The sequence below is a fragment of the Myxocyprinus asiaticus genome, chromosome 6 (genome assembly GCF_019703515.2).
Source record: "Myxocyprinus asiaticus isolate MX2 ecotype Aquarium Trade chromosome 6, UBuf_Myxa_2, whole genome shotgun sequence".
Taxonomy (NCBI): domain Eukaryota; kingdom Metazoa; phylum Chordata; class Actinopteri; order Cypriniformes; family Catostomidae; genus Myxocyprinus; species Myxocyprinus asiaticus.
In genome coordinates, this window is record NC_059349.1 from 39056079 (window position 1) to 39083496 (window position 27418).

The following is a 27418-nucleotide window of genomic DNA, read 5'->3' on the forward strand; positions in this document are numbered from 1 at the left end:
TTATAATGTCTTTGACCGCCATGTCTCGCTGTTTTTTTTTTTTTTTTAGCATCTCTCTGCGTTTTTTTTTATTACATTTTAAAGTAAAAAAACATCAAAAGTAAAGTTAAAAAAAAAAAAAGTAAGAAAAAAAAGGTAAAGTTAAAAAAATACTTCCATTCACTTCCATTGTAAGTGCCTCACTGTAACCCAGATTATTCTTTTTATAAGAAAAGGAGGAACAAGCCGAAATTAATTTTGATGGTAATCAACATTATGCCACAAATGCTGTCGATTGAGCTTAACTTGTATTTAATCAGGAATATTCCTTTAAAAAGAACACCTGCGTTCTCTTATATTCGTTTCTTTGTCCAGCGTTTTTTTTTTTTCTCTCTCTCAATAGCTTACGTCGCTTGCATTGTGGGGTGTGAGAGATAATTGTATCCTACTGTTGCTATTTTGTTCAGTGAGGTTAGTCTTTTGGATTGTTTTGCTTTGTGCGGCGAAAGAGACATACTGTAACGTCATTGACACTCCTACACCGCCTCACTGTGATTTTGATTTCGTTACTCAGATTCATCGAGCGGATCTTGACAAAGTTTGACAGTCCGTTTTCTGTAGTCATAAGCATGGGGACCTAAGGTAGGAAATAGCATACGGCAAAATATCGTAATATATTTGTTTAATTCTGTATCATAAATAACTTCCGACTAGTCAAGTTTCGATATACAAGTTGCTTCCTGTGTTGTAAGTGCCTTACAAAATCAGACACTTTCTTTCAGACCACAAACATTCGCACTAGCAACTTGAAACTCGAAAGCGAATTCCACATTGCTTATTGAATAATCCAAAGTACATTTTAAAAACGAATAACACTAACGCGTCAGGAGCGCGAGGCGTTGACGCGTGTAATACCGTTTGCAGCTCATGTGTAGGTGTCATGATGAGCTCAATGTCATTGTGTCACTATTAGGATTGTTTTACGTCCATGCGCAGTGTTGCCCTAATGATTCATAATAAGTTTCCAGAACATATAGCCTATCCGTACTCCTGTGATTCATACACTGTAAACTTTTTTTGTTTGTCTCAGGTTAGAAATGGAGAAGTGCATGGAGATTACTATTTACTGTAACAACAACAAATATCATCACATGAAAACAGTAGTTCCCTTTTCTGCTTCCAGCTCTGTTGGAGGTACTGCCACAGTAAATGGCTACAATAATGACATTCCCGATATGCCTTTCCTTGTAATTCCACTCATTGCAAATGTGTGTTTGTTACAAACCAACACTGTAGATGATTGTTTCAAAAACCTGTCTTTCAAAAAGTTGAATACATTTTAATTTAATCACTAATCCAGAACTTTGTCTCAGACTTCCCCTAAGCTAATATGAGGTAATATGTGGTTATCTGAGGGAAGGATACACAGTCATGTGACAAAGACTCTCTTTCAGTTCCATGATTTCATATACTGTATCATAATGACATTACTAAAAAACTTTCATCCTTACCAAGTTTGGAAATATAGGTCTAACCTCAGCTGAACCTCTTTAGCCTTTAGGTTATTTAAAATCTAAAATGATACCTCTCTTTTCAGATGAGTTTGAGTTTTACTCAAAATGAGGATGGATAATGAACAATGCAAAAGCTTCACACACCCACTGAAGACGTAGAATTAAGATCACCTTCGTTGTTAAATTGTCAGGTAGGCTATGGCAGATTGCAATTTTTTCCCCTGCTGTTAAAAGTATGTTGAATTGTATGCCGTAAACACATAAAAAGTGAATAGCACTTTTCTTTCTGTCATTGTAAATATGCAATCCTACTTCCACTGATTATTTGACATGTCCAGGTCAGTATTGTAGAATCATACCTAGAGCGTATGTATAATTTGACCTGAAATATTCTTCTTGTTGGTTTTACCCTTGAAAATGTATATCAATTCAATGAGAGCTTTGAAAAAATTGTCTCATACTCACAACAGTGGAGAAACACAATTGACAATAGTCAGTAGTATAATAAAACAACACACACACACACACACACACACACACACACACACACACACACACACACACAGATGTGTGGTTTGCCTCAACCCTCTCAAAAATCTGGGTTCCAGTGAGGCACTTACAATGGAAGTCAATGGGGTCAATCCGTAGACGTTAAAATACTCACTGTTCCAAAACTGTAGCCAGAAGATGTAAAGGATATGCATGTTAACATGATTTTAGTTTGATAAAATTGCTTACTAACCTTTTCTGTGTAAAGTTATAGCCAATTTTACAACTTATTTGACATGACGATGTAATGCCAACAAACCCTAAAATGACTGTGAAAAGTTATGATTTAAACAACTTTACAGCTCAAATAATATACACGTTTTAACAGAAGAATTAATGTAAGTGCTTTTATAAAATTATAAGCTTCACATTTCTGCCTTTAAACTTTCCAAAAATGGTTTATGGCTCTGATATAACAAAAGTCTATTGGCTATTTAAAAAAAAAAAAAGGGTATGAGCCCTTCTGTCACAGCTCCGGTGAGTTTGTCGGTTTGCTCTGTGTGTTTTGTTATTTTCTCTACCTCATGTCTTGCAGGTGCTGTCGGCATGCATGATCAGTGTTTCCCTTGGAACATTGATTGTTCCCAGGGGAACGCTGATCATGCCACTAATTAGCGTGCTAGCAGCACCTGGTTCTCCACTGATTCACTCCCTACTGAAGCCCTTCGTGTACTCAGTATCTTTACTAGATTGTTGTTTGATGTGAAGTACTTACCTCACTCTCTCTGCCTAGTTGGTCCTGTCTCGTGTGTCTGTTTAGTTGCCCGTCTCTGCCCATGTGTTGGGAGTGTGGTTGCCTTGCTCTATACTTGTCACGAGTCTTCAACAGAGGATTCCTTATCTCTGCTCGCATGTCGGGAGTGTGGTTGCCTTCCAGTTTGCTATACGCTTGTTCTCTGCGCTCACGAGTCTTCAATGGAGGATTCATCATCTCTGCCTGCGTGTCGGGAGAGTAATTGCCTTCTAGTCTGCTGGGTGCTGTTCTCTGCACCTCACTATGCTTCAACAGAGGATTCCTACGAATCTGCTTATGACTTCCACAATGCACACACTCACCTACGAACACATTATTCATGGATTTGCCCATTGCACGGCCATGGTGTGCACGCATCCACAAACTTCTTCCCGCTACTGCAGCCGGTGCCGGGATCCTCAGTCTTCGCCAGCACAGTTGAAGTGAATATTTATTGTTAATAAATCATTTGAACTGTTCCTCTGCTCTTTGGTCTCTTTGTCTCGTTCTCTGACAGAGCAGTCTTGCCAAGTATGGACCCAGCGGAGGAGTCTACTCTTCACTCCGCACTCTCTCAGCAGGAAGCTTTACTGGGATGTCAGCAGGATCAGATCTCCGCATCTAACCAGGCTCTGGAGATGATGGCGAAGCAGCTCGCTGAGCTCACAACTCCGCCTACCTTCCGATGCTTGTCCCACTCAGGAAGCACCCTTACTGGCTCTGGCAGTTCCCCATGTTTCTGGGCACTCAGAGGCTCGTATCCCTTCTCCTACCATGTTTTCAGGTGAGGCGGGATCCTGTAGCACATTCCTTTCACAATGTTCCCTGTTCTTCATTTTACAGCCCCCTGCTTTCCCATCGGAGACAATGAAGGTGGCTTGTGTGATCACACTCCTTACCGGAAGGGCCAATGAATGGTGGACCACAATATGAGACTACAGACATCCCTGTTGTGCCTCTTTTCATACCTTCTCCACAGAGCTCCACCAAGTTTTTGATCGCTCGGCTCAAGGTTGGTAGGCGCCATGGGTCTTATCTGGACTGTCTCAGGGAGATCTGTGAGTCTCAGATTATGCAATCGAGTTTCGCACCCTGGCTGCTTCTTGTGAGTGGATCGACCACGCCATGTGGGACCTGCATGAGCTTTCTGACAACATCCAGGACGAAATCTATCCTTTGGATCTGCCTCAACACTTCGACGATTTGGTGGATCTGGCTATCCGAGTCGATCAACGTCTGGCCCTATGCCATCACCACCGCTCTCCACCTACCCGGGCGGCTGGCCATCCTACCTGGTCCACTACTTTGGCCAGGTCACCAGAATCACGGCCCAACACAGAGCCCATGCAAGTCGGGAGAACTCAGATTTCACATAAGGAGAAGCAGTTCATGGACTATGCTTTCATTGTGCCTGATCTGGTCATTTCTCTGCTTCCTGTCTGTTAAAAGACACCGTTCATCAGTAGGAATGGGGTTACTGGCGAGCAAAACAGCTTTGGACAAAGCCCCCTGACTTTGTACACTTCTCCCGGCCTGGCTGCAGTATGGATCTACCTGTCACACGATCTCAGCCCTGGTGGATTTCGGAGCCGAAGGGAACTTTATGGACATCAACTTGGCTTCCAAATGGCGGCATCCTATGGTCCAATTGGATGAACCTATCGCCGCCCACACCCTCAGTGGCACGCCCCTGTCCTTCATCACCCAGTCCATCAAGCCAGTCAGCGTCGTCTCTGGAAATCATATGGAGCAGTTGTCCTTTTACCTGATCCATTGGCACCGATAGAGTTGGGGCATTCTTGGTTGGTAATGCACAACCCACTCATAGACTGGTCAACCAACACTGTTCTTACTTGGAGTCTGTAACAGAGTTCATAATTTCAGGACAAATGGAGGAGTCGAGAGGCAGCAGAACAGTCAATGTGAGTATTTTTATTACTCCTTTAGCGTCAGACAAAACTTAAACAAAAAGGGCTCTTGGTGGCCAAATAAACACACAGGCAAGTCAAATGAGAGTTCACATCAATATTCGTAGTCACACACAGCCGACTCTCTCTCTGCTTCCTCTTTATACTGACTGATGCCCTTGTTGGCCTTTTCAGGTCTCCATCCACAATCACTATAATAGGAGACAGGTGTTAATGATAATGACAGCCCAGGTGACGAGCCTTACCGCTCTTCCTTTTCCACAGACAGATACACGACCACGCCCCATCCCCACAGAGTCCTTACTGTTTGTCGCACTGTCTTAACTTTGCTGTCTCCCCTGTCCAGTCTTGTGTTTCGTTGCACGATGAACCTGTGGATTTATCCGGAGTACCGTTGACATACCATGGCTTGAGGGCGGTGTTCAACCGGTCCAACACTGCGACCCTTCCTCCTCATCACCTGTACGACTGTGCGATTGAATTGCTTCCTGACACCTCGCCTCCTCGGGGATGGCTGTATTCGCTCTCGGCTCCTGAGAGGGAGGCCATGAACAGGTACATCAATGATTCTCTGGCAGCCAGTCTCATCTGCCCTTCCTCATCGCCGGCAGGGGCGGGGTTCTCCTTCATGGAGAAGGATGGCTCGCTTTTGTTTAAGATTATCGGGGGCTGAATGACATCATGTTGAAGAACCGCTATCCTTTGCCGTTGATATCCTCAGCTTTCGAACTCTTGCAGGGAGTGTCCATCTTTACGAAGCTGGACTTATGCAACGCTTATCACCTTATCCGGATTAGAAAGGGGGGTGAGTGGAAGATGGCTTTTAACACCCATAGGGGGCACTTTGAATATTTGGTCATGCCTTTCAGATTGGTCTACGCCCCCGGCGTCTTCCAGGGGCTCTTAAATCACATGCTTAGAGACATAGTTGATTGTTTTGTGTTTGTCTATCTAGATGATATTCTGATCTTCTCCCAGAATATCCAGGACCATGTTCAGCACATCAGGCAGGTGCTTCAGCGACTGCTAGAGAATTGGCTGTTCGTCAAGGTGGAGAAGTGCACTTTTCATGCACAGTCGGTTTCCGTTCCTGGGGTTCATCGTTTCATCCGAGAGAGTGCGCATGGACCCTGCTAAGGTCACAGCCGTCTCCGTTTGGCCAACCCCAGATTCTCACAAGGCATTGTAGATGTTTCTGGGGTTCGCTAATTTCTATCTGAGATTTATTAAGAATTACAGCCAAATTGCCACACCTCTGACGGATCTCACCTCCACCCGCACTTACTTTTGTTGGTCCCTGCGGCCTGAGGTCGCGTTCTCTTAACTAATGGAACAGTTTTCTACTGCACCAATTCTTGTTACTCCCGACCCTGCATGTCAGTTCGTGGTGGAGGTAGATGCATCTGAGGTTGGTGTGGGAGCGGTCCTGTTACAGCGCTCTTCCTCGGATGGAAAGATGCATCCGTGTGCTTTTTTTTTTGCACCGCTTATCACCAGCAGAACGGAACTACGACATTGGTAACCGAGAATTGCTGGATGTCCAGTTGGCTTTGGGCGAGTGGCATCATTGGTTAGAGGGCTCGGGGGTACCTTTCTTGGTCTGGACTGATCATAAGAACCTAAAGTACATCCGTAGCGCCAAACGCCTTAACTCTAGACAGGCACTATGCCAGGCTAGGCTCTATTTTTCACACGTTTTAATTTTCCGTGCAGCACTAAGAAACACCGCGCCCCCCACTACGTGCCCAGCACGTCCTACCATAGGGTCACTCATCTAACGTTGCTTGTCATCCAGAGGCGACTCGCACCCAGATGCTCATTAGACAAAGATTCTGGTGGCCATCGCTTGCACGGGACGTACACCGGTTCATAGCCTCTTTCCCCATTTGCACGAATAATAAGACCTCCTGTAACCCCCCAGCAGGGCTCCTCCAACAGCTGTCTGTCCCTTCGAGACCTTGGTCGCACATAGTCTTGGATTTTGTAACTGGTCTTCCCCCTCCCATGGCAATACAGTAGTTTTGAGGGAGACAGCAGTAGCAGTCATAAACCACGTCTTCCGCATTCATGGCCTCCCGGTCGATGTGGTTTCTGACAGAGGCCCCCATTTGTGTTGTGTTTTTGGGCAGAATTCTATCGACAGCTGGGGGCTATGGTGAGTTTGTCCTCTTGGTTCCATCCCCAGACAAATGGGCAAGCGGAGTGGAAGAATCAGGAACTGGAAAAAAACCCTGCACTGTGTGGCCTCCCGTAATCCATCTTCTTGGAGCGATTGTTTAGTCTGGGTCGAGTACTCCCAAAACACTTTGCAGTCATCGTCTGCCGGGTTATCACCCTTCCAGTGCAGCTTCGGTTGTCAGCCCCCTCTGTTCCCCGCATAAGAACCCGACGTTCAGGTCCCGTCCACCTGAACTTTTATTCAGAGGTGCCGGCGCACCTGGAAAGTCACCAGAGAGGCCCTTATATGGACTGGTGCTCATGTTAAGAGGTTGGTAGACCAGCACAGGTCTAAGGCCCAGCATACGTGTGCAAGCAGAAGGTTTGGTTGCCTTCTAAGGACATTCCAATCTGACTCCCCTCACGTAAGCTGGGTCGCAAGTTTATCGGGCAGTTTCCCATCACCGGTTCCCACGTTTCCAGAGTGTGGTTGTCTTCTAGTTTGCTGTACACATGTTCTCTGTGCTCACGAGTCTTCAACGGAGGATTCCTCGTCTCTGCCCACGTGTCGGGAGTGTGGTTGCCTTCCAGTTTGCTGTACACTTGTTCTCTGCATTCATAAGTCTTCAGATGAGGAATCCTCATCTCTGCCCACATGTCGGGAGTGTGGTTGCCCTCCAGTTTACAGTACGCTTGTTCTCTGCACTCACGAGTCTTCAACAGAGGATTCCTCGTCTCTGCCCGCGTGTCGGGAATGTGGTTGCCTTCCAGTTTGCTATACGCTTGTTCTCTGCGCTCACGAGTCTTCAACTGAGGATTCCTCGTCTCTGGCCACGTGTCGGGAGAGTTGATTGCTTTCTAGTCTGCTGGGTGCTGTTCTCTGCACCTCACTATGCTTCAACGGAGGATTCCTATGAATCTGCTCCTGACTTCCACAATGCACACACTCGCCTACGAACACACTATTCACGGATTTGCCCATTGAGCGGCCATGGCACGCACGCATCCACAAACTTCTTCTCGCTACTGCAGCCGGTGCCGGGATCCTCAGTCTTCGCCAGCACAGTTGAAGTGAATATTCATTGTTAATAAATCCTTTGAACTGTTCCTCTGCTCTTTGGTCTCTTTGTCTCGCTCTCTGACACCCTTCAGTATGTCCCACCCGTTTCAATAGGGAAATACTGTTGAATACAGGAAATTAAACTCATTTCATGAGGTCTTTTAAAATTAATTGTTTGTCTTTTCATTATGAATGTTGTAAGCTCATTTATATGAACAATACTTAGCCACGGATACCCAAAGGAAGTCATATACCAGTTGATGAAGCACTGAAAACATGTCTGGAGCTGAATTTCACTGATGTCAGTTTTTATAACCTGTGAAATTGAGTTGGTCGTGATAATTAATTTTAATCTCAGTGGGCCTAACTTGACAAAAACAAAATCCATGAACAAGAGTCCAGAATATAAAGAATCCACTGCTGAGAATAACAAGCTAGGGAACAACATGGAGCGAAAAAGTCAAAGTTGTATTTTTATAGGATAATGTGTTTATTTGAGCTATTGAGACACATTTTCTGCCTTTTCAGGACACATAATTTAGCAGCCACATATATTTATCACCTCACAATGGCTTGATTATTTGTATTTTGCGGGATGTGTTTTCTGTCTGCTTGTTGTGCTACAGGAGAAAGTGGATTCAATGTTCAGGCGATCAGATGATGCTGAGCACTCATCTGAGGTGAGCACATAATACATTTTTAAGGGCATAAGAACAGAAGGCATTCACGCCAGTCTAATAAGTTTGCCGGAAGACATTTTTGCAGACTACATTTTAATCCAGACTGAAGTGACTGTTGAATAATTTTGTAAACATTATCTCTTGTTTAATTTCAGGAACTTATAGTGCTTGCATTTGCAGTAGTTAGGGAATGTTTTTTTCTCTCTAGGATGGGAATATGGTGTATGGCGAACTCGCATGCAGTAATGACAGTCTGTATGAGAACAGCAAAATTAAGGTCAGTTCCCAAATGTATATTCTGTCTCAATGCACTTATAGAATTGATCTTATAGTTTGATTTCCTTTCATTTTAGCTGTACCACATGTATATATCTCAGAACACTGTACTTAATCTACTTTGTGACCAAATGTTAAAATGTTATAACATAGAGTCTCATCACTGCATTAAAGGAAACATTTGATTTTCTATTTGTAATATGTACATTAGATATAATCAAGCATTATCACCTGAGCAAGTGCTGTTATACTGAATGTCAACTGCATGTTATCACAGCCATGCTTATATTCAGTACAACAGCATGATTGTGAGTGTGATATTGCTTTTAAACAACAATTCTATAAACAAGATGTTAATATCGAATAACTTAAAGGTATAGTTCACCCAAAAATGTAAATTCTCTCATCATTTACTCACCATCCCAGATGTGTATGACTTTCTTTCTTCTGCTATACACAAACAAAATGTTTTTATTTTTCATTATTTAAGCTACTAAAAGACATAAAGGCAGCATAAAAGTCATCCATAATACTCCAGTGGTTAAATCCATATATTCAGAAGCGATATGATAGGTGTGGGTGAGAAACAGATAAATATTTAAGTCCTTTTTCACCATCAATCTCTACTTTCACTTTCACATTCTTCTTCTTTTGTTTTTGGCGATTTGCAATCTTTGTGTATTTCGCCACCTACTGGGCAGGGATGAGAATTTATTGTAAAAACTTAAAAGACTTAAATATTTATCTGTTTCTCACCCACACCTATCATATCGCTTCTGAATATATGGATTTAACCACTGGAGTATTATGGATTATTTTATGCTGCCTTTATGTCCTTTAGGAGCGTGGTGAACCATCCCTTAAACAATTTAACAGGATCAAACATTGTGAGTCAGATAGCAAAGTACAGAATGACTAAATATAAGCACTCTTAAAATGTCCAATTATATTAAAGTACAGGAACTAACTGTTGCATAAAAGGTATTTGGACACTCTCTGGTTGTCAAACTTAGTGGACATGTTTATAGTTAATGTGATGAACTAGAAATTTGGTTTCTCTGCTAGGACACCTGTGCAATCTTGAGAAAACCTTTGAAACTGACTTCATACATCCACTACAATTACCTCGGGACAAGTTGGTTAAAATTAATCACAAAAAATGGCAGTTAGGTCTGAGAAAGAAGTTTTTGCATAATTTGTTTTTCAGATGTCACTGTTCATTTTATTATCTAATGCAATAAAATCAATACATTTATAAGTGTGGCTTTATAATACTTTTTAAAAAATTTATAAGTGTCCAAACACTTGTTGGGGTATATGTACAGGTACAGAGCAAAATTGTGTCAAATCATTAAAACTAGCACAGCTTTGCTAATTCTGCACCTGTGCATTACAACCATGAAACTGTGCCATCTTTAACCACTAGGGGGAGAAAACAGACTTCCTTATTGGAATTTTCCACATATCAACACAGCCCTCCTAGAAACAAAAACTCTTAGGAGAGAAATTACATATTTATACCTGATTTTTGTTTGTAGGGTTACATAGAAATGTTATGTAAATGTGTTCAGTATGGGTTTATGATCTGAGATGAAAATGATGCTAGTAGGGATCCCACAGTCATTAAAAACTTGGAAATAATGACACATTAAAAAAAAAAAAAAAAAAAAATCATGGAAATTTCATATTTTGGTCATATGTTTCCCAGAATAATGTGACCTGTATAATCTTAAGGCTTCATTTTTTACATTTGTCTTTTGGTTTAGCCAGTGTTCAAATTGTGTTAAGGCTCTTGGTGGGTCTAACGGTAGGCCACTGTTTTACACACGTTCAAATCTGACACTTACGTATTTTAATTAGGATGTGAGGTATAACAGCAAAAGGGGTCTATTTTTTTATTTTATTTTTTTTATTTTGGCATCACTTTACTCTGACTTGATAAACTTGACCTCAAAACAGTGGTAACTTTAGTCTTATGATGTTATGGAGAGGCCCCATGGTGTCAGTCCCATTTAATATGCTTCACAAAACTGCACATGGTACACTTTTGCCATAATTTTTTACAAAACACTTTTCTGATAGAAATTTGTATACACAAAAAGAAATCATGATACAGTACACTGGGATTAGTTCACAAATATGGGCAGTGTTACCTTCCTTTCTCTTTCTCAACAGGAAATCCTATCATTTCAACATGGAGATCTCTCAACCAGCAATGACAACCAAGCAGGAAGCAACAACTACAAGGTTTGGCGAAACTGATAAACTGTTAATGCAATTGTTTATTCAAAGTCTTAGAATTTATATAGATAGGTAAATGTATGCAATACCAGAAATAGGCATAAGTTTATCTTTCAGGGCAGTTGTATAACATGCAATTATGTGTTATGTGATGTCCCTCTCTTTTTACAGGAAGAACCATCATTGCGACATGAGAATCTCTCAGTCAACAGCAGTCTTGCAGACAGCAATAACACTGAGGTTCAGTGAATCCAGTCACTTTGGGCTTGCAGCCAACAATTCAAAGTCACACTCAATGTAATTCTCATGCCCACTTTCCTTTTTTTAGAAAGAAGATTGCCTGTTTAGAATTCACAAAACATTTAATAGAGCAACTGAAGACACTAATGGAGAGGTACATTAACACAAAAATGTAACAATCTTTATTTTTGTTAAAGTATTGATACCCTTCTCTTCCTGCTTACAATATGCAGTAATTGCAAGCTTTTTTCTTGCAGGACAGTCCACCATTACACATAAAACTGCTAGCCTGTAATGACAATCTCTTATATCTCTCTTACAACAACTCCAAGGTGCACATCATATGTGAATATATATTATTCATGATTAATAATACATAATAATAATAATAATAATAATACTTATTATATATTAATATAACATATATATAATTTAAAACATAAATCTATATAAATTTACATTATTATACTTTCACATCCCCCTCGTATTCACCATCACTCTCCCTTTTGTGCAGGATAACTCAAGGAAGCCAAGTGGCACATTCCGCAGTCCCCCCAAATCAGCTCTACGGTTTCCTGCGGAGACAGTAATGCAACCTCTTCTTCTTTTTGCTGTTGTTATTGACAAAGACTAAAATGAGCAAATCTATACCATAAATAAATTTGCTGATTAAATTTACAGTGTTGTCTATACACAGGATCCTCTCAGTGAGCACAGTGAACCTGTAGACTGCAATTATGGCCTCTTCGACAATGGCAGAAAAAAGGTATTTAATTCACAAAATCAGTCATGATGTGCAGCCTGCAAAGTAGATAAAGTCATGAAGCAGATGCTGAACTGTCTCCTCTGTTTGCTAGAAATCTATTGCAGTGACCAGGAAACGTACAGCAAACAATGCTGATGAACTCTCTGACAGAAATACTAAGGTGAATATGTCTTTTATTGAGGGGCCTTTGCTTTTGCAATTGGGGTTGTATAATTTTTGCTTTCCAAGCACTAGATCAAAGGAAAAGAAAATGCTTGCTTGCATGTTCAGAAAATCCCCAAATTCTTCCAAATAACTGGTGCATCAAACATTGTTTATAGTGCACAATAAGACTCAGGACATTCCAACCTGATCTCATGAGAAGTCATACAAATTTGTACAAGTTGGCTAAATCGTAAGTATTAGTTAGTACGAATTCTAGACGTGTAAATACTCGGATGTGTAATGTGGAAGTAAGTGAAAGTTCGTGTGTCAGACGTTGTGTACATTATGTTATTACAACTTTATTATTTTACGCCCTAACCCAAGCCAAATATCTAAACATAACCATAAAGAAGAGCCTGTAAGGATGATTGAAAGCATTAAGAGTATGTCGGAAGAAAGTAATTGTCGCGTTTTAAAAGGAGACAAGGGAGTCACCTGATTCTGATTTTGTACATCCTAACTCGATTTCGATTTCATACGATTTAGCCAACTCGTGCAAATCTGTACGATTTCTCTGCGACAGTGTTGCAACGTTCACATCTAAAACACATGAAACAGTTTACTCAAAATGGCTTGAATTCAAAGGCTTGTAGTATACATGTCTGTTAGCTTTGAGCCCATCTACATGCAAGTTTAATTTTACAAAATACTGTAACTTATAGCGAATTAGCATTAGAAATGCACAGTCTTTCTATTCTAAAGAGTCAAAAAGCTGATATTGCTACAAGTGGGAATAATCAAGCCCATATGTGACCTTTTCCATAATTTTGCAACATTTAAATATTGGTTTGGAGTAGAAACATACTAATTATTTCAATAGAAAACTGAGACCTTCTTTTTCACTTTCGCGCATAAAACACAAAATGTATTTCGGAGTCAAAAGTGACTAAAATTATGGAGCAGGTCACATATACAGTACTACAAAGGCCTACATGTAATTGCTTACAATGTCAGTCATAATGCCATGTTGGTTCTGTTTCAAACAGTAGTGGAGTTGGCCTTTTTCTTGCACTTGAAATTATTTATAATGTCAGTTAATGCATTCTGCGTTATCTACTTTGCTTTTCATATTTTTCAGGTTGTTTCATTTAGAGTGAAAAGAACATTGCCTGGAACATCCAAGTTCTCTTCCAAGGTAGTGTTACACTTTTGTTTGACATAAATTGGTCGTTTACATAAATTGAATCATGTTGCTGTACAATGTTTCTACAGGGATCAAATCAAGAAGATTTAATTGAGGAGCCAGTGGAAATGCAGCAACTGCAGACCACTGAAGTAAGTTACATTTACATTATTTTGCAATTTGATGAGTGAATTCTAATTTACTCTTTGTTTTACATAATATTATGCATCTTTATGGTGTATCAATATTCCATCATGCCTTCACATTATAGTTGCATAATTTCTTAATCTCTGAATGTTTGTTATAGGAAAGTACATTTGAAGTCCTTCCAGTGGAGATGGCTGCCTATCCAACAGATGAAAACCCTCTAGAGAGAGATGAGGTTTGTTTTTTTTTTCTCTCTCCTAATATTAGTTAATTTGGCTTTTTATTAAAGGTTTTTTTTAACCCTTTCTTTCTCTCTTGCTCTGGCTGTTCATAGGATGATGGCCTGATGGACTGGTGGAGGACTGTTGAGGGTGAGTTGGGATCAGATTACTTGTTTATATACTGTATGTATATTAGGGATTATGTTAGGTCTGCCTGTTTTTGCAATGTTATATACTGAATCTTACTGGCACTTGATTGATAGGTTGGAGTGAATGGAATGGAACAACAAATTTTCCAGAGAATAAAGAAGAGCTGTGAGTAAATGCCTTCCATGACGAATGATTTTTCTGTGACAAATGTCCTCTGATTTTTACTACATCTTTCCTGCAAAAGTTCCATAGTCTGTGACTAATACTGTACCATTCCCAAAGACTTTCATTTATAAAGACTTCTTATTTATTCAATCTTAGTACCATTATGCAATTCAAGAATCCATATGTACACTTTGCACTTAACAACCTGGATTGTGTATATTCTGTTGCTCCCAATAGGACTTTATACTTTTAAACACTGTTCATATAATACCATACTGTCTTTGTACCCATATTATTGTATTGGTGTTGTTATATATCCCATAATGTTATCTGCATACTATCCATAATGTGGACTGTGTGTGTCCAGAATTAATGTATACTATGTATACTGTTATATGCTGTATTATGTTATTCAAAGTACTGTGTATACTGTGATTACTGTCTGAAAGGGAAAGTTCACTAAAAAAATAATAATAATATTCTGTCATCATTTACTTATCCTCTTGTTTTTTAAACCCATATGACTTTCTTTCATCCATGGAGCACAAAAGTAGATTTTAATCTGAGTCACCATTCACATCCATTGCATCTTTTGTCTACACAATGAAAGTGAATGGTGACTGAGGCTATTTTGGGTGAACTATCCCTTTAAAGTTAAAAATAGTTTTCTATAAAATTAGCACAATAAGAAAACCCAATTTAGTTTTTTGCAAATAGTTGAATGACAATAAAAGCTTTGAAGCTAAAAGTCTTGACCTGCCCTTTTTCATAAATTTTGTCTCTTAGAGCTGTTGAGGCCGCAGCAGATCGTGTGTTCATGGCGGCTCGTTTGTTTGTCAGCCTGTTCAACCAGCGTGGAGCCTCTTTGCAACATCGCATCGTAGAGTTGCTCACTCTGGCGGACACTGCTGACAGCTTCCATAAGAAGACTGTGAGTGCAGCTGTCGGGGGTGGTGTGGCTAGTGTGGCGGGGGGCATAGCCACCATTACCGGCCTCATCCTGGCCCCCTTCACCTTTGGCACCTCCACCATTGTCACCGCGGTGGGGATCAGTGTGGCAACAGCTGGGAGCATCACCTCGGCCACAGCTAATATCACCGATGCAGTTCAATCTAAGATGGATCGCAAGAAGGTGGAAAAGATGATCCAGTGCTACCAGAATGAGATCAGTGACATAAGAGATTGTCTGGAATTCATGCAAGTATGTTTAGCATTGTTTAGTATGGCCACGTGCCCTCTGGTTCTCTCACATTACATTGATGCCTAGTGACATGTGGTTTTGTCTGCTGTGTATATAGGAAGGAATGAATACCCTGCAAGAATGGAACTTTAAGGAGTACTCTGAAAGTGTTGTCAAAACGAGTCTTAACCGGAACCTAAAGCATGTAATGAAAGAGGGTGGACGAGCAGGTAAAGCTCTCATGATAAACACTGATAGGCTCATCGGCACTGTGAAAGTTCTAGGAGTTGCTGGAGGTGCGGCCAAAGCTGCCAAGGCCATCAGTGTCACCACGGGGGTCATGTCCACTCTCTTCCTCGCCCTGGATGTCTTCTTTCTTGCCAAAGACTCCAACGAACTCCGCAAAGGTGCCAAGACCAAATTTGCCTCCAAAATACGGGAAGTATGCAGAGAGCTTCAAAATGGCCTACTGGAACTGAACGAAGTGAAGACTCAACTTCAGAAGACCATGGATGGAATTGAAGTGGAAGAATATGAGGAGCATTGTGATGAAGAGGAGTCAGATCCAATCAAATTGGCTCAACTAGAACAAGAACTGGAACAGTTGGAGGAGAAGCTTGACCAGAAGACTACGCAGGAGCAGAAGGTGAACAAAAGCAAGAAAGGAGAGACAGAGAAAAAGAACACAAAAAAAGAATGGAAAAGAGAAGTCAAATAGCAAGAGTAAAAATGTGGTGAAAGTAGTGATCTACACTACACTACATGGCCAAACGTTTGTGGAAACCCCCTTTTAATTAACAGGTTTGGCTATTCCAGTAATTGTAGTAAAAACAAATCATAAATGACATACATTGACATTCTAGAGAATTGTATGCTTCGAGAACATTGTGGTAATAGTTTTGGGGAGGGTCCTTTTCTGTTCCAGCATGACAATGCTCCTGTACACAAAGCGAGGTCCATATAAATGATTTACTGAGTTGGTGTGGAACAACTTTACTGACCTGCACAAAGCCTAGACCTAAACCCCAATAAACACCTTTGAGATGAACTTGACTGCAAGCCCCATCAGCTTGTCTGAATGGAAGCAAATCTCAGCAGCCATGTTCCAACATCTAGTGGAAAGCTTCCCCAGAAGAGTGGAAGCTGTTAGGGAGGACCAACTCTCTATTAAAGCCAATGGCACCCAACAGAGTTAACATTCGGTAAATGGAAAAAATGAGGCAAAGGAAAGTAATAGCAGTGAAAGATTGTAGTCTAGTCAAATAGTGTATAAAAAAAACAAAAGCTGGGTGGTTTGCATATTTAAGTCAAACATTTGAAAGTAAAGAGAGTAATCAAATTACAGCACATGACTAAACAGAGATGAAGGAGAAAATAAAGTGGAACAGACCTGGAAGGAGTCAGGACATGAAAAAAAGAAGACTGTTAGGGGTAGAAGCAGTCTGAACACAAAGATTAAGGCCACGTCCACACTAATACATTTTGGGTTGAAAACTATTTTCCATTTCCTAATGTCAAGGCTCCAGACAAAAAAAAAATTCTACAAAGCCAACGGCTCCTAAACTGAACTTTAAATGTAATTCATTTCAAGAAAACTCAGATATGAATATTTTTCTTAAATTGATATTGCCGTATGAACAGTTAATCGGTAATTAGACAGATGTTAAGTCTAACAAACCTAAAGTACACATCACAGTAACGATTCTCAGTTCAAATCAGACAGAATTGAAAAATTACTCGCGGTTCAGTGGGGGGAGTCAGTTTCAAACATATTAACGGCTGATTCACAGTGTGATTCACTCAGAAAGTGACACTGATTGAAACTGCTAACAACCTAACCCTGTTTCTTGAATCTTTTTGGCTGATTCATTAAAAAGATCTGGATTAAAAGAGTAATTTGTTCACGAATCAGATATCATGGCTCGCTCTGTGTTTGCTGTTGTGTGCAGCGAGCTCATCTCAACAGAAAGGTTGAAAATATGAACACACACAAAGTGTTCCTGACTGTCACCAATGGCGACTAGATTCTAAATTATTGTCGCAATTATTCAATTATTGTCGCATTTGTGACCATTTTAGTAATAGACCGGAACCCTGAATGTCATCATTTTCCAAAGTATTAGTTACTAGAGAGGCACAATTTTTGTGATACAGCTTTCTGATTGAGGAAAAAGGAGAGGCGTAAATATAGCAAAATCAATGCGTCTTCAAACAAAAACGTATTAGCTTGGGCGTGGCTTAAGAGAGGGAGGGAGTGGACATGCCATGTTGGTAAAGTTTGTAGAGACAGAGAATTAAATCATTGAAATCCAGGAAGACTTAAAGATAAAGGTTTCTGAGAATATAACGAGAAGTAAAGGAGAAAGCAGAAAAACAGAGAAATTCTAAAGCCAGAGAAAGTGTGAAAATGTGTAGAGTGGGGTACCATAATGATGCTAATGTCAGGTATCTGGGCTGTTAACATAAGCACTGCAGTTTCAGCGCAAATTCAGAATAACCGTAAGTAATAGTTACAGTTTTGCTCCATTGTTATTGTGTGAACAAAACAATTAACCCTTTATGGATTGTTCCAGGCTCAATAAAAGTTTTCATATAAAATTTCATTTCAAAAATTCATATAAACTGTACTTTTGCCCCATATACTTCCATTATTAGTGCATACAGAATTATTTTTTTGTGGAAATCGACAGCACAGCACAAACACTGTCGTTAGAGCTTAACTCTCAGATGCATGAATCATTACAAAAAAATATATATGTTGTTTTACTTTAAAACAACAATACAATCATTCCTAATGTATTTTGCTCCCACAGTGATGACTTTTTACACATCTCTGGTGGTCAACATGCATCAGAGGGTTAACTTGTATTGAACTTGGAACATTCCTTTAAGGAATTTGGTTAACACAGAAAAGCATGAGATTGACAGTCCGTGTACCTTCTGGTACTTAAATACCAGATAATCTTAAAAAAGAGAATCTAATAAATGAAAAACAACATATATATATTACATACAGGACTGTGCAAAAGTCTTAGGCACATACAATGTTTCACAAAAACATTTGTCTTATTTTCAGCTTTAGTGTGTCAATAGGAAATATACATTTTAGACTTCCAAACATTTCTTTTGCAAATAGAATAGAATAGAAGAACAGGGAGCCCTGCAACAGATGGCATGGTCCCCACAGAGCCCCCCACTGAATATTGATTCAGTCTGGGATTACAAGAAGAGACAGAAGCAATTGATACAGCCGAAATAGATAGAAGAACTGTGGTGAATTCTCCAAGAAGCTTGGAACATCCTGTCTGCCAACAACCAAGAAAAACTGTATCCAGGTGTACCTAGGAGAATTGGTGCTGTTTTAAAGGCAAAGGTGGTCACACCAAATTTTGATTTGGCTTTTTTATGTTTACTGGACTTTGTATGATGTTAATTGATAAATGAAAACTATGGCATTATTTTACTCACTATGACATCCTCACTATGCAACATTTTTCCCAAGTGCCTAAAACTTTTGCACAGTACTGTGTCTATATATATATATATATATATATATATATATATATATATATATATATATATCACTATTCCAAAGTTGAAAAAAACAGAAAAACAAGTCATTTTCCTTTTCTCCCTCAAGGAAAAGAAAATTGCAGGAAAACAAAAACAGAAAATGCTTGATTTTTCAACTTGTTATGCGTATTACACCGAAAGTTGATACCCAGGGCCCAGCACATACCCAAATGCTGCTGTATGCAAAATACGCTTGTGTACGCTCACCCCCATCCACCATATCCTCCCTTTTTAATGAAAAACTGCATTAATAATGTTTAGCCTGCTCTTGAGACATCTGTTCAATGTATGCAATGTCATATAAAAGTCCAAATATGACCTCATGCTCCAAGAGCAGGGAAAGGCAATCCCCCTCGGTAAGAGCACTTGGTTAGAATTGGCCACCTTATAGGATTGTTTTGGCAGGTCGTTTGTCTAACTCGGCCGGTACCCTCCAAACTCTGCTCCTGGACCTGTGAGGACAGCAGTGTGTGCACACATGGAGAAAGAAGCCTCTCCCTGAGGAGAGGTGTGCTCTGTGTTTTAATGGTAGCGGTGATCAGGCTCTATTCACCTCAGGTGTGCCTCATCATCCGCTGCCCAAACAAGCCTCATTAAATTGCTCCCTCCACTCTCCTGCCCACTCCCGTTGTAAGCCTGGCACCAAATGACAAAAACACCAGAGAAATGTAATGTCAATTAGAATGGGCGCAGGGTCTAAAAAGGGTCTACTAATAAGTAGGCAAATTTGTCGAGTTCTCACCTTAAATATGGTATATGCGGCATCTGATTGCTGAAAGCGCTTGAATTTGGCCAAAAAAGGATGGAACTGGGGCATCAACTTCCGAGATCAACTTTTGGTCTAATGTGCGTAACACATCTGTTTTTGTTTTCCTGCGATTTCACTTTTCCTTGTAGCAAAGAACAAAAGGAAAAATTATTAGTTTTGGAATATTGAAAGATAATAATAAAAAAAAAACATTTGTTGAAATTATGGGAGGGAACAAATAGACGGTGATGATGGTGAAAGCATAAACTCACAAATTATAAGAGAAAAGAGCAGAGATGGAACCTGAGTGAATTAAAGGAGAGATTCACCCTATTTGACATTGTCTGAATTCTCGCGTGTGTAGTTTAGCACTCCCATTGTGCTTATGGAAAGTATCACTGGTTTGTTTTCTGAAAGACTAGTTTTCTAGGAAATACAAAAGGAAATCTTTTGTCTTTTTGCAGAGGCGTTACATTAATGGGTTGGTTCTTGTGAAACCCGGCTTAAACTTTTTTTTGCCAGTGTGCTTTTTTTTTTTAGTTATTTTTTTATTTTATGTAAGTAACGAGGTCCAATCGTGGAGGATCTAATTTCAATAGACTAATTGAAATGTAAGGCTTTGTCTTGTATTTTGGTGACTCAAGAAGAAGCTTTATACTTGCAAAGTACCATGCACTCAAGAGTACTGAGAGTATTCAAAGCAAGTTTTACATATGCATGATCCAATTTTATATTCTAAAATCTTTGATCACAACATTTTGTCAACTTGTGTAATGACACAGAGCTACAGAGTTTTAGGAAATCTTGAAACTCTTTTACTTTCTGAGTGTGAACATAGGAAGAGTTAACAATTTTTTAAAACTCTAAAATGAAGATCAAATTTCCAAGCTCAGAAAAGTCTTACAGCACATTGCCCTAGTAATACCTGACTACATCCCATAAGATGATAAAGACAAGAACTTCATGTTTGTTTGTTTTTATATTTTATAGAATTTTTACTGTATTGATGTTTGTTTTATTATTATTTTCTGATATCAAAGTTTACATGCTTTCTAAGTTATAATGAATAATATTGTTAATGAAATTAATTTTAATTTGGCTTTGATCTAACATTGCTTTACACAATTTTTTAAAAGTTGTTTTTATGTGGCCCAGGATATCTAGTTACAAATGAGGTATGAGGCCCAGACAGAATCCGTGCACAGACTTCCGCAGAATTGCAACATCCATCATTCATAAACGTCCTCCATATTCTCTACCCCTTGCATGTTTTTTATTAAATATTTTGGCTTATTTTTATTTCATGATGCTTTCAGCTACCAATAAGAGTACTCTCAGCTCCGTTTAATACATTTTACTATGTTTAAGTGCAGAATTCCGCAGATTTCCCCTCAAAATTAGGGTTAGGTTAAACATCTACACAAAGGTACAATCTTCTTTAACAGTGGCCTTCAAGTAAATCTTAAATGCAATACCATGTATAGTTTTAATTAATTGGAAACCCACTTTTTATGCAAAACTTGAATGGCAAGTCACTTGCAGTAGCTTAATCTCATTGGGCCTTATTCATGAAACATGAACAGAAGAATTTTGCATTGCTTATAATATATGGGACGGAATGTGAGCATGGAACTGTATTACATTTTCCAAAATTAAAAGTAATTCTCATTACTAATTTATGAAAGATTTATGTAAAGCCTTCTCAAACTACACATAAACTAATGAGATATTAATGTTCTAATGTCGGGGCATGTCACCGTGATGATGTGTAAAATGCTGCATGACAAATAAACAAAAACGCATCTTGCCTGAATCTTATGCAGATTATCAAGCGAGGACGTCAAATGCCTTATCATTAGAGAACTGATCTGTCATTGTGCAACAATGTTGTCATTCGCCAGTGTGTCATTTGCTCTTTTCTGATCCAGTTATCAATACGATTATTTGGGAATTCTGTTTAAACAAATAAAAACTTTCATTCTTTACGTTTTTTATGGAGTGAATTGAAACATTTCTCTTACAGATATCTGACAAAGCTATTGTCCAATTTATAATTTTTCTCCCCCATTTGAATAGAGAAGCTTACATTTGGATGTGACATGGAAAAACTTGAAGTCTGTTTATTAGTTAGGTGGTAACATTTGTTAGTAGTAACAGTAATATGTAGTATTGTTTTTAGACAATCCAGTAAAAGATATTGCATGGAATGCATAAGAAAAAACAGAAGCATTACAAAGAAGAATAACCTTTTCAGCATTTTAAATGTTTCTAAAACTTACAAAAGGTATCCTAGTTGTAAAATTGTTGTTTTGAATGAAATAGAGAATAAGAGTCAAAATACAACTCCTTTTTAATCACTTCAGGCTTAATAAGTGTGGATCCAGCTAATTTAGTTTAACAGGAGAATTGTGTTTTTCATAGGCTTAACAAAATGGAAAATTAAATGTATTCATTTATTATGGAAATAGGAGTAGACGAGTAGAATGACAAATGTTCAGATCAGGATGTATATGTAAAAGTGTTCAAATTGAAGAGGTGCCTATTCCTAAATAAATTTAGGGATGATGCGGTACATAAGGTCATCAATGCAACTGATGTAAAAATACTATATACTATATAATTAAATAAAAGCTACAGCTACTATAACATTATATAACTTATAAAGTGTATAACAGTGTAATGATGTGCTTCTTATTAATTCGGAATAATTCAAATGACGTATTAACTTAATCTGACTACGCATCTGACTTCGCCCATCCAACTCTTGTACCATTCTCTACTGAAGCAAGGGGTGTGGTCATGCTCAGTTCAGTTCAGGAGTGACTGTGCTCAGTTTAAAAGATAACTAGAGAGGATTTCTTTTCAGTCTTTACAAATTCTCCAAGGGTTTGAAGGCTGAAATATTGACAGAGGTAAGAGAAACATAACAAAGTTTTTTTAGGGTCATTTTTTAACTCTATTTGTATTTCTATTTTAATAATTTTACACTTTTTAAATTTTACTAAGGCTTTATTTTGATTTGAGTGTACATAAACAATTACCTACTCTTGAATAATTTCTTTCTCACTCAAGACAGAATTTAGTTTAGTTTTATAGTATTTTATTAAACCATAATATATATGTTGTGTATTATAGTATATATCTATAAATAAGAATTAATTTGTATATCTATTATAATCTTATTTGTTAGATTATACTTTCAAGATTTTTTACTGCACTTTTCAATCCTTAATCTAAATGTATCCATTGGAAAACTGGCAAACAATTATAACAAACTTATACCTTTTGTCTTATTTCATTTCATAAGGTTATTTCAGATTAATTTGATTAAAATGCTGTATTATCTTTCCCCCAGACATGGACAGCAGACTGATGTTTTTGGTGTTTTTTGTAATTGCTTGTGATGTGCCTTGCATTAAGGCTGGCCTGCCAACAACAAATTTGACTGTGAGATTGCTGTCTCTTTTCACAATCATTTCTTTGGCATCATTGTTTTCCTGACCAAATATTTGACGCATATTTCATTTGTTTAGGATTTAGAATGTTAACAATAACAGACCTGACATTTTTCTGTTTCTTATTCACAGTCCAACATCACTCGCAATGGGTGTGGAATAAATAAACTGTGCATGGAGAACCCCACTGGATGTGACCCTTCAGGCAGTTCTCAGTGCTTCTTCACATCTTCACGTTTTTCCTCTACTAACAAAAGCCTGGCCTTTGAGCTCAGTGGCAACTCCACCGGTTACATCGCTTTAGCCACTGGAGTGAACTCTAGCTTGTCTCAGGTAAACTCAGCTCCGCCCAGCACACAAACACACATATTCACATATTATCGCACAGAGGCCTATACAACTTTAGATCACACCTTCTTAGAGCATATGTGACTTGTTTTGGCCAAACATCCTGAAAAATTCAAGCCATGCTTTTTTTGTAATGTCGCATTACTGATTTGACAAATAAAAGTCTCTGAATATACTGGAAAAACCTGTAATTCCGAACAGCCTAGTTTCTTCAAGGAAGGTACCCTTATAATATTAGTAAAAAAAAAAAATCACATCATATATTTGTAAAAACATGATCATTTTCACCCTCATTCTGACCCTCTGTCAGAAATGTTTGGTTTTGGTGCTGCTTTTGCTTTAAGACTTGACAGTAAACGCCCACTGTTATGATTGGCTCTCTGCTCTTGATTGACCTGCTCTCTCTACTTGCCATCTCACTGCTCACCGCTACTGGGTGGGCTACGAAAATGATAAGGTAAGTAGGCGTTGATATGTTGATGTGGAGTCAGTCAAATGCAAATGTCTACCACAGTCTGACATCACAAGAGGGTTGGGCAATATGACCAAAATCTTATATCATGATATGAGTAATTTTATATCACGATAACAATATAAATCACAATGTAATATTTTTTTCTTTTGGAAAATAAATAAAAATTGGTTTATATATTAAATAACCATATTGTAATGTCGATTTTTGGATACTCCAGTCAGAGAATGAAATACTTTCTAAATGAAAACTACTTTCTATTTTATAATTTCCTTTTTATTCGGAACTTGACAAACGCAAAGTAAAAAAGAAAAGTCAAAACAAAACAACAAAACATCAACTTGGTTTTAAATCAGCCCTACCATAATATTAACTTTCACATTATGCCACATTTCAGTCTGATATGTAGTTGACCAATATAATTATCATTATAAACTTTCCTCAAGAATCTCATGTCAGATGAGAAGCATATTTTGCACTTAATGAAGAGCAGAACGCAGGAGTTCGAATTTCAGTAAATACAGCTCAAGAACTGTCGACCTACTGTTGCCTAATTCACTGTAAGATCAGTCTGGTCCCGGTGGTTATTTTCAAGTAAGAGGTGGGAGAATTCCAAGTTCCAAGTTCTAAATAAACAGGCACCACACTATCAACCTACGAACTGTTACTTATCTTTGTCTCTCTTTGCATATTAAGCTAGGATGGAAGGAAGTGTTTTAACATCCAAAATACACACTCCATCTTTAAGGAACATGTTATTTAATTTCCTTTAATTATGGCTAACAATTATTGTAATAACACTTTATGCCAAAGTCATTATTGAGGAGTTTGGAATAGGAGACAGTTTGCAAGTCAAAGAGTCTTGATCTTTGTTAAAACAGGCCTCAGTCTAGCAATGTCTGCACAAAGTTAGTGCTCCTACCTACTGTAGCTGGAAACCAGTCACCTAATACAACTTTCATATTGTCTACTCTAGGCACAGTTCCACAAACACCAAACAGATTACAAGAGTCATTTTGTTCCCTCTAATGATAAAATCCCATCTTCCCTTTTCCACCCTTGCAGGGGACTAATGTTGTCTTTGTCTGTGGCAACAATAACGGCAGTTTCTTCTTCCAAACCACAACACTCATAAACAACTCACTGGCAATATCAAGTTGGGTAAGGCTGAAAATTGTGATCTTATTATTAAGCACTGGCCCCTCTACAGACAAAGTGCCCTTTCCATCAGAGTCATTTCTATGTAAATTTGAAAATATCAAATGCTTTTCATTATGGATTATTTCTCCTTTTTTTCAGCTTAATGTGAGCAATATCCAAGGTTCGATACGAAAAAGCTTGATTCAGTGTGCTTTCAACATCCCCATTGATGTTAACATCATTAACACCCTAACCGGCATCAACACCACGAATTTCAACAACACAAACCTCGCTAATACACCTATTAATGCATTCGTTGAAATCTTTCAAGGTTCAACCAGTGGTGGGTTTGTTTGCTTTTTAAAACATTACAGGTTAATATACAGGTTGATCTTTGAAGGGATAGTTCACACAAAAATGAAATTTTAGTCATCATTTACATACTCTGGTTGTTGTAGAGTACCCCTTGAGCATTTTTTGGCTTCATTACGGGACTTCAATATCTTTAATATCAGACGTTTGGTCATCTCGCTTCTAAAATACGGGACAATAGGTTTACCGTACGGGACGTCGTAATTTCGGCCAAAATATGGGATGTCCCAACTAAAATGGGACAGTTTGCAATAATTTTTCACTTCATTGATGTCAAACATGGCACAATGGGTCTAAATGCACCATTTTTTAATGTATGCAAGCACAAATTAGATTTTAGAGCTGTAGCAGAGGGTAAGATTTTCAGCGGGTAACTATTTAAATTTCAATGTTTTCCTCACACAAAGCTATTGAATGGCATATTAACTTGAATTATTTCTTAAGATTTGAGTCATATGGTCCATATTCATTGTACTTTATGGCACTTTTTTCACTTTTAATGCATGGAAAAGAACTTTGTGAACATTCTGCTGAATTTCTTTATGTGTTTAATGGAAAAATAAATGAATAAGTTTTTGGAATGACACAAGGGTGAGTAAATGACAATTAAGGCTTTCATTTTAGAGTGAACTGTTCCTTTAAAACAAATACATGCATACACATAATTGTTTGAGCTGAGTGTAACTGATAGATTGCCATTTTGCACTTTGTTTTGAAGGAACTGTGCTGGGACAACCGAAGAGCGCATTTGGATCCTCTTTTTTGGTGAATCTAGCTAATGCTAGTTCTGTTGTCGTAAACACTGCACCTACCACAACTACCACAACTACCACAACTATCACAACTACCACAAATACCACAAATACCACAGCTAAATCTGTTGTCACTGTTGCAAACGGTAGCATCTCACTCATCAGCCTACTGAGTCAAGGTAAATAAACATCTTAAAAGTTCTCCACTGATGTGGTAAATCACTATAATTCATAAAGCATTTAATATTTGTGCTTTTTTCACACACTTGCAGATCAAATACATTTTTGTTCTTACTTTCAGCTGCAATTACCCTGCTCAGTATCTTCACTCTGTGCCTGCTCTGATGAGACCTGAACGAGACCTGTGGACAAATTTCAGAAACATCTTAACTCTAGATTCCTTTCTTATCTGTTGCAGATACTAACTTAAGACTTAAGATAAGACATTTCCATAATACAACCCCTGAAGACTAATCTTATGTAGCGTGATATGTATCTGTGATGCACTAGCAGGATGTATTTGAAGTTTACACATCTAGAAATTGTTTCTCTAGTATTTATACCTCCACTGTCTTCTTTCTTTCTTTGGTGTCTTCAACCAGATTGCTCATAAATATATATAGGTGACATTGCCATGTGTGTTTGCCATGTGCAGGTTGTTGAACATATATTTGTGAGTGTATATGTACAGTACAGACATATACTACTAAGCCATCATGTTTTTATCTAGGTGTTTTATTGATCCTGTAACATTATTTATTGCTAGTGGAAATGATCAGGAAAATAAATGTTTTTTTTTTCTTCTGGTGATTAAAAATCATATTAAAATTTACAGAATTTAAATTAATATATAAATAATAATTATAATAAAAAAATAATAATAAAACATTTTTGTGATGTTTCATACTTAAACTGAGCACCAGACAAAAATATACTCCTCCTAACAGAAGGCATTTTTCTAATAAAAGATTTTTACCAATAAAGAGTGAGCTTACGGAACCTTTTCTAGATTTATCACTTAAGATTTCTCATTTAAGATTGATTTCTAAATGCTGTGATGTCTTCACATTATAGGCTAGATACTGTATGTTATGTTTATCATAATTTATTTGATATTTTATGCATACAGTGCCTATATAAAGTCATCATACCTTGTCAAAATCCTTATCTTTTGTCATATTACACCCTGGAAATTTAAACAAATTCAATCTAAACTTTTCCAGCTGTATTTACACATTATAACCT

General features: G+C 38.3%; 1 protein-coding gene across 6 annotated transcripts; it reads left to right on the forward strand.

The window, feature by feature from the left end:
• The first annotated feature begins 462 nt into the window (after nt 1-462).
• On the forward strand, nt 463-27176 carry LOC127442046 (uncharacterized). Of its 6 annotated transcripts, none has more exons than XM_051699718.1 (24): nt 464-621; nt 1070-1173; nt 1577-1684; nt 3298-8600; nt 8756-8877; nt 11052-11123; nt 11289-11357; nt 11446-11511; nt 11615-11689; nt 11872-11943; nt 12055-12123; nt 12215-12283; nt 13406-13462; nt 13540-13602; nt 13758-13832; nt 13932-13968; nt 14082-14133; nt 14920-15334; nt 15432-15959; nt 23222-23422; nt 24975-25070; nt 25209-25392; nt 26140-26352; nt 26475-27176. In XM_051699718.1, the coding sequence occupies exons 5-24, from the start codon at nt 8818-8820 to the stop codon at nt 26516-26518; spliced, it is 2517 nt and encodes an 838-aa protein (XP_051555678.1). In that variant the 5' UTR covers nt 464-621; nt 1070-1173; nt 1577-1684; nt 3298-8600; nt 8756-8817; the 3' UTR covers nt 26519-27176. The 6 variants fall into 6 exon arrangements, 5 of the variants coding, with proteins under 5 accessions (XP_051555678.1, XP_051555676.1, XP_051555674.1 ...); XM_051699716.1 differs by having other exon boundaries at nt 8809-8877; XM_051699714.1 differs by having other exon boundaries at nt 8547-8600; nt 8809-8877.
• Nucleotides 27177-27418: the final 242 nt, after the last annotated feature.

Bases quoted from the DNA above. Each gene is read 5' to 3' on its own strand.
- LOC127442046 (XM_051699714.1), top strand. From the start codon at position 1,619: ATGCAAAAGCTTCACACACCCACTGAAGACGTAGAATTAAGATCACCT. The intron at 13,603-13,757 runs GTAAGTTACATT...TGTTTGTTATAG, and splicing joins AGCAACTGCAGACCACTGAA to GAAAGTACATTTGAAGTCCT. The intron at 25,071-25,208 runs GTAAGGCTGAAA...CCTTTTTTTCAG, and splicing joins CACTGGCAATATCAAGTTGG to CTTAATGTGAGCAATATCCA.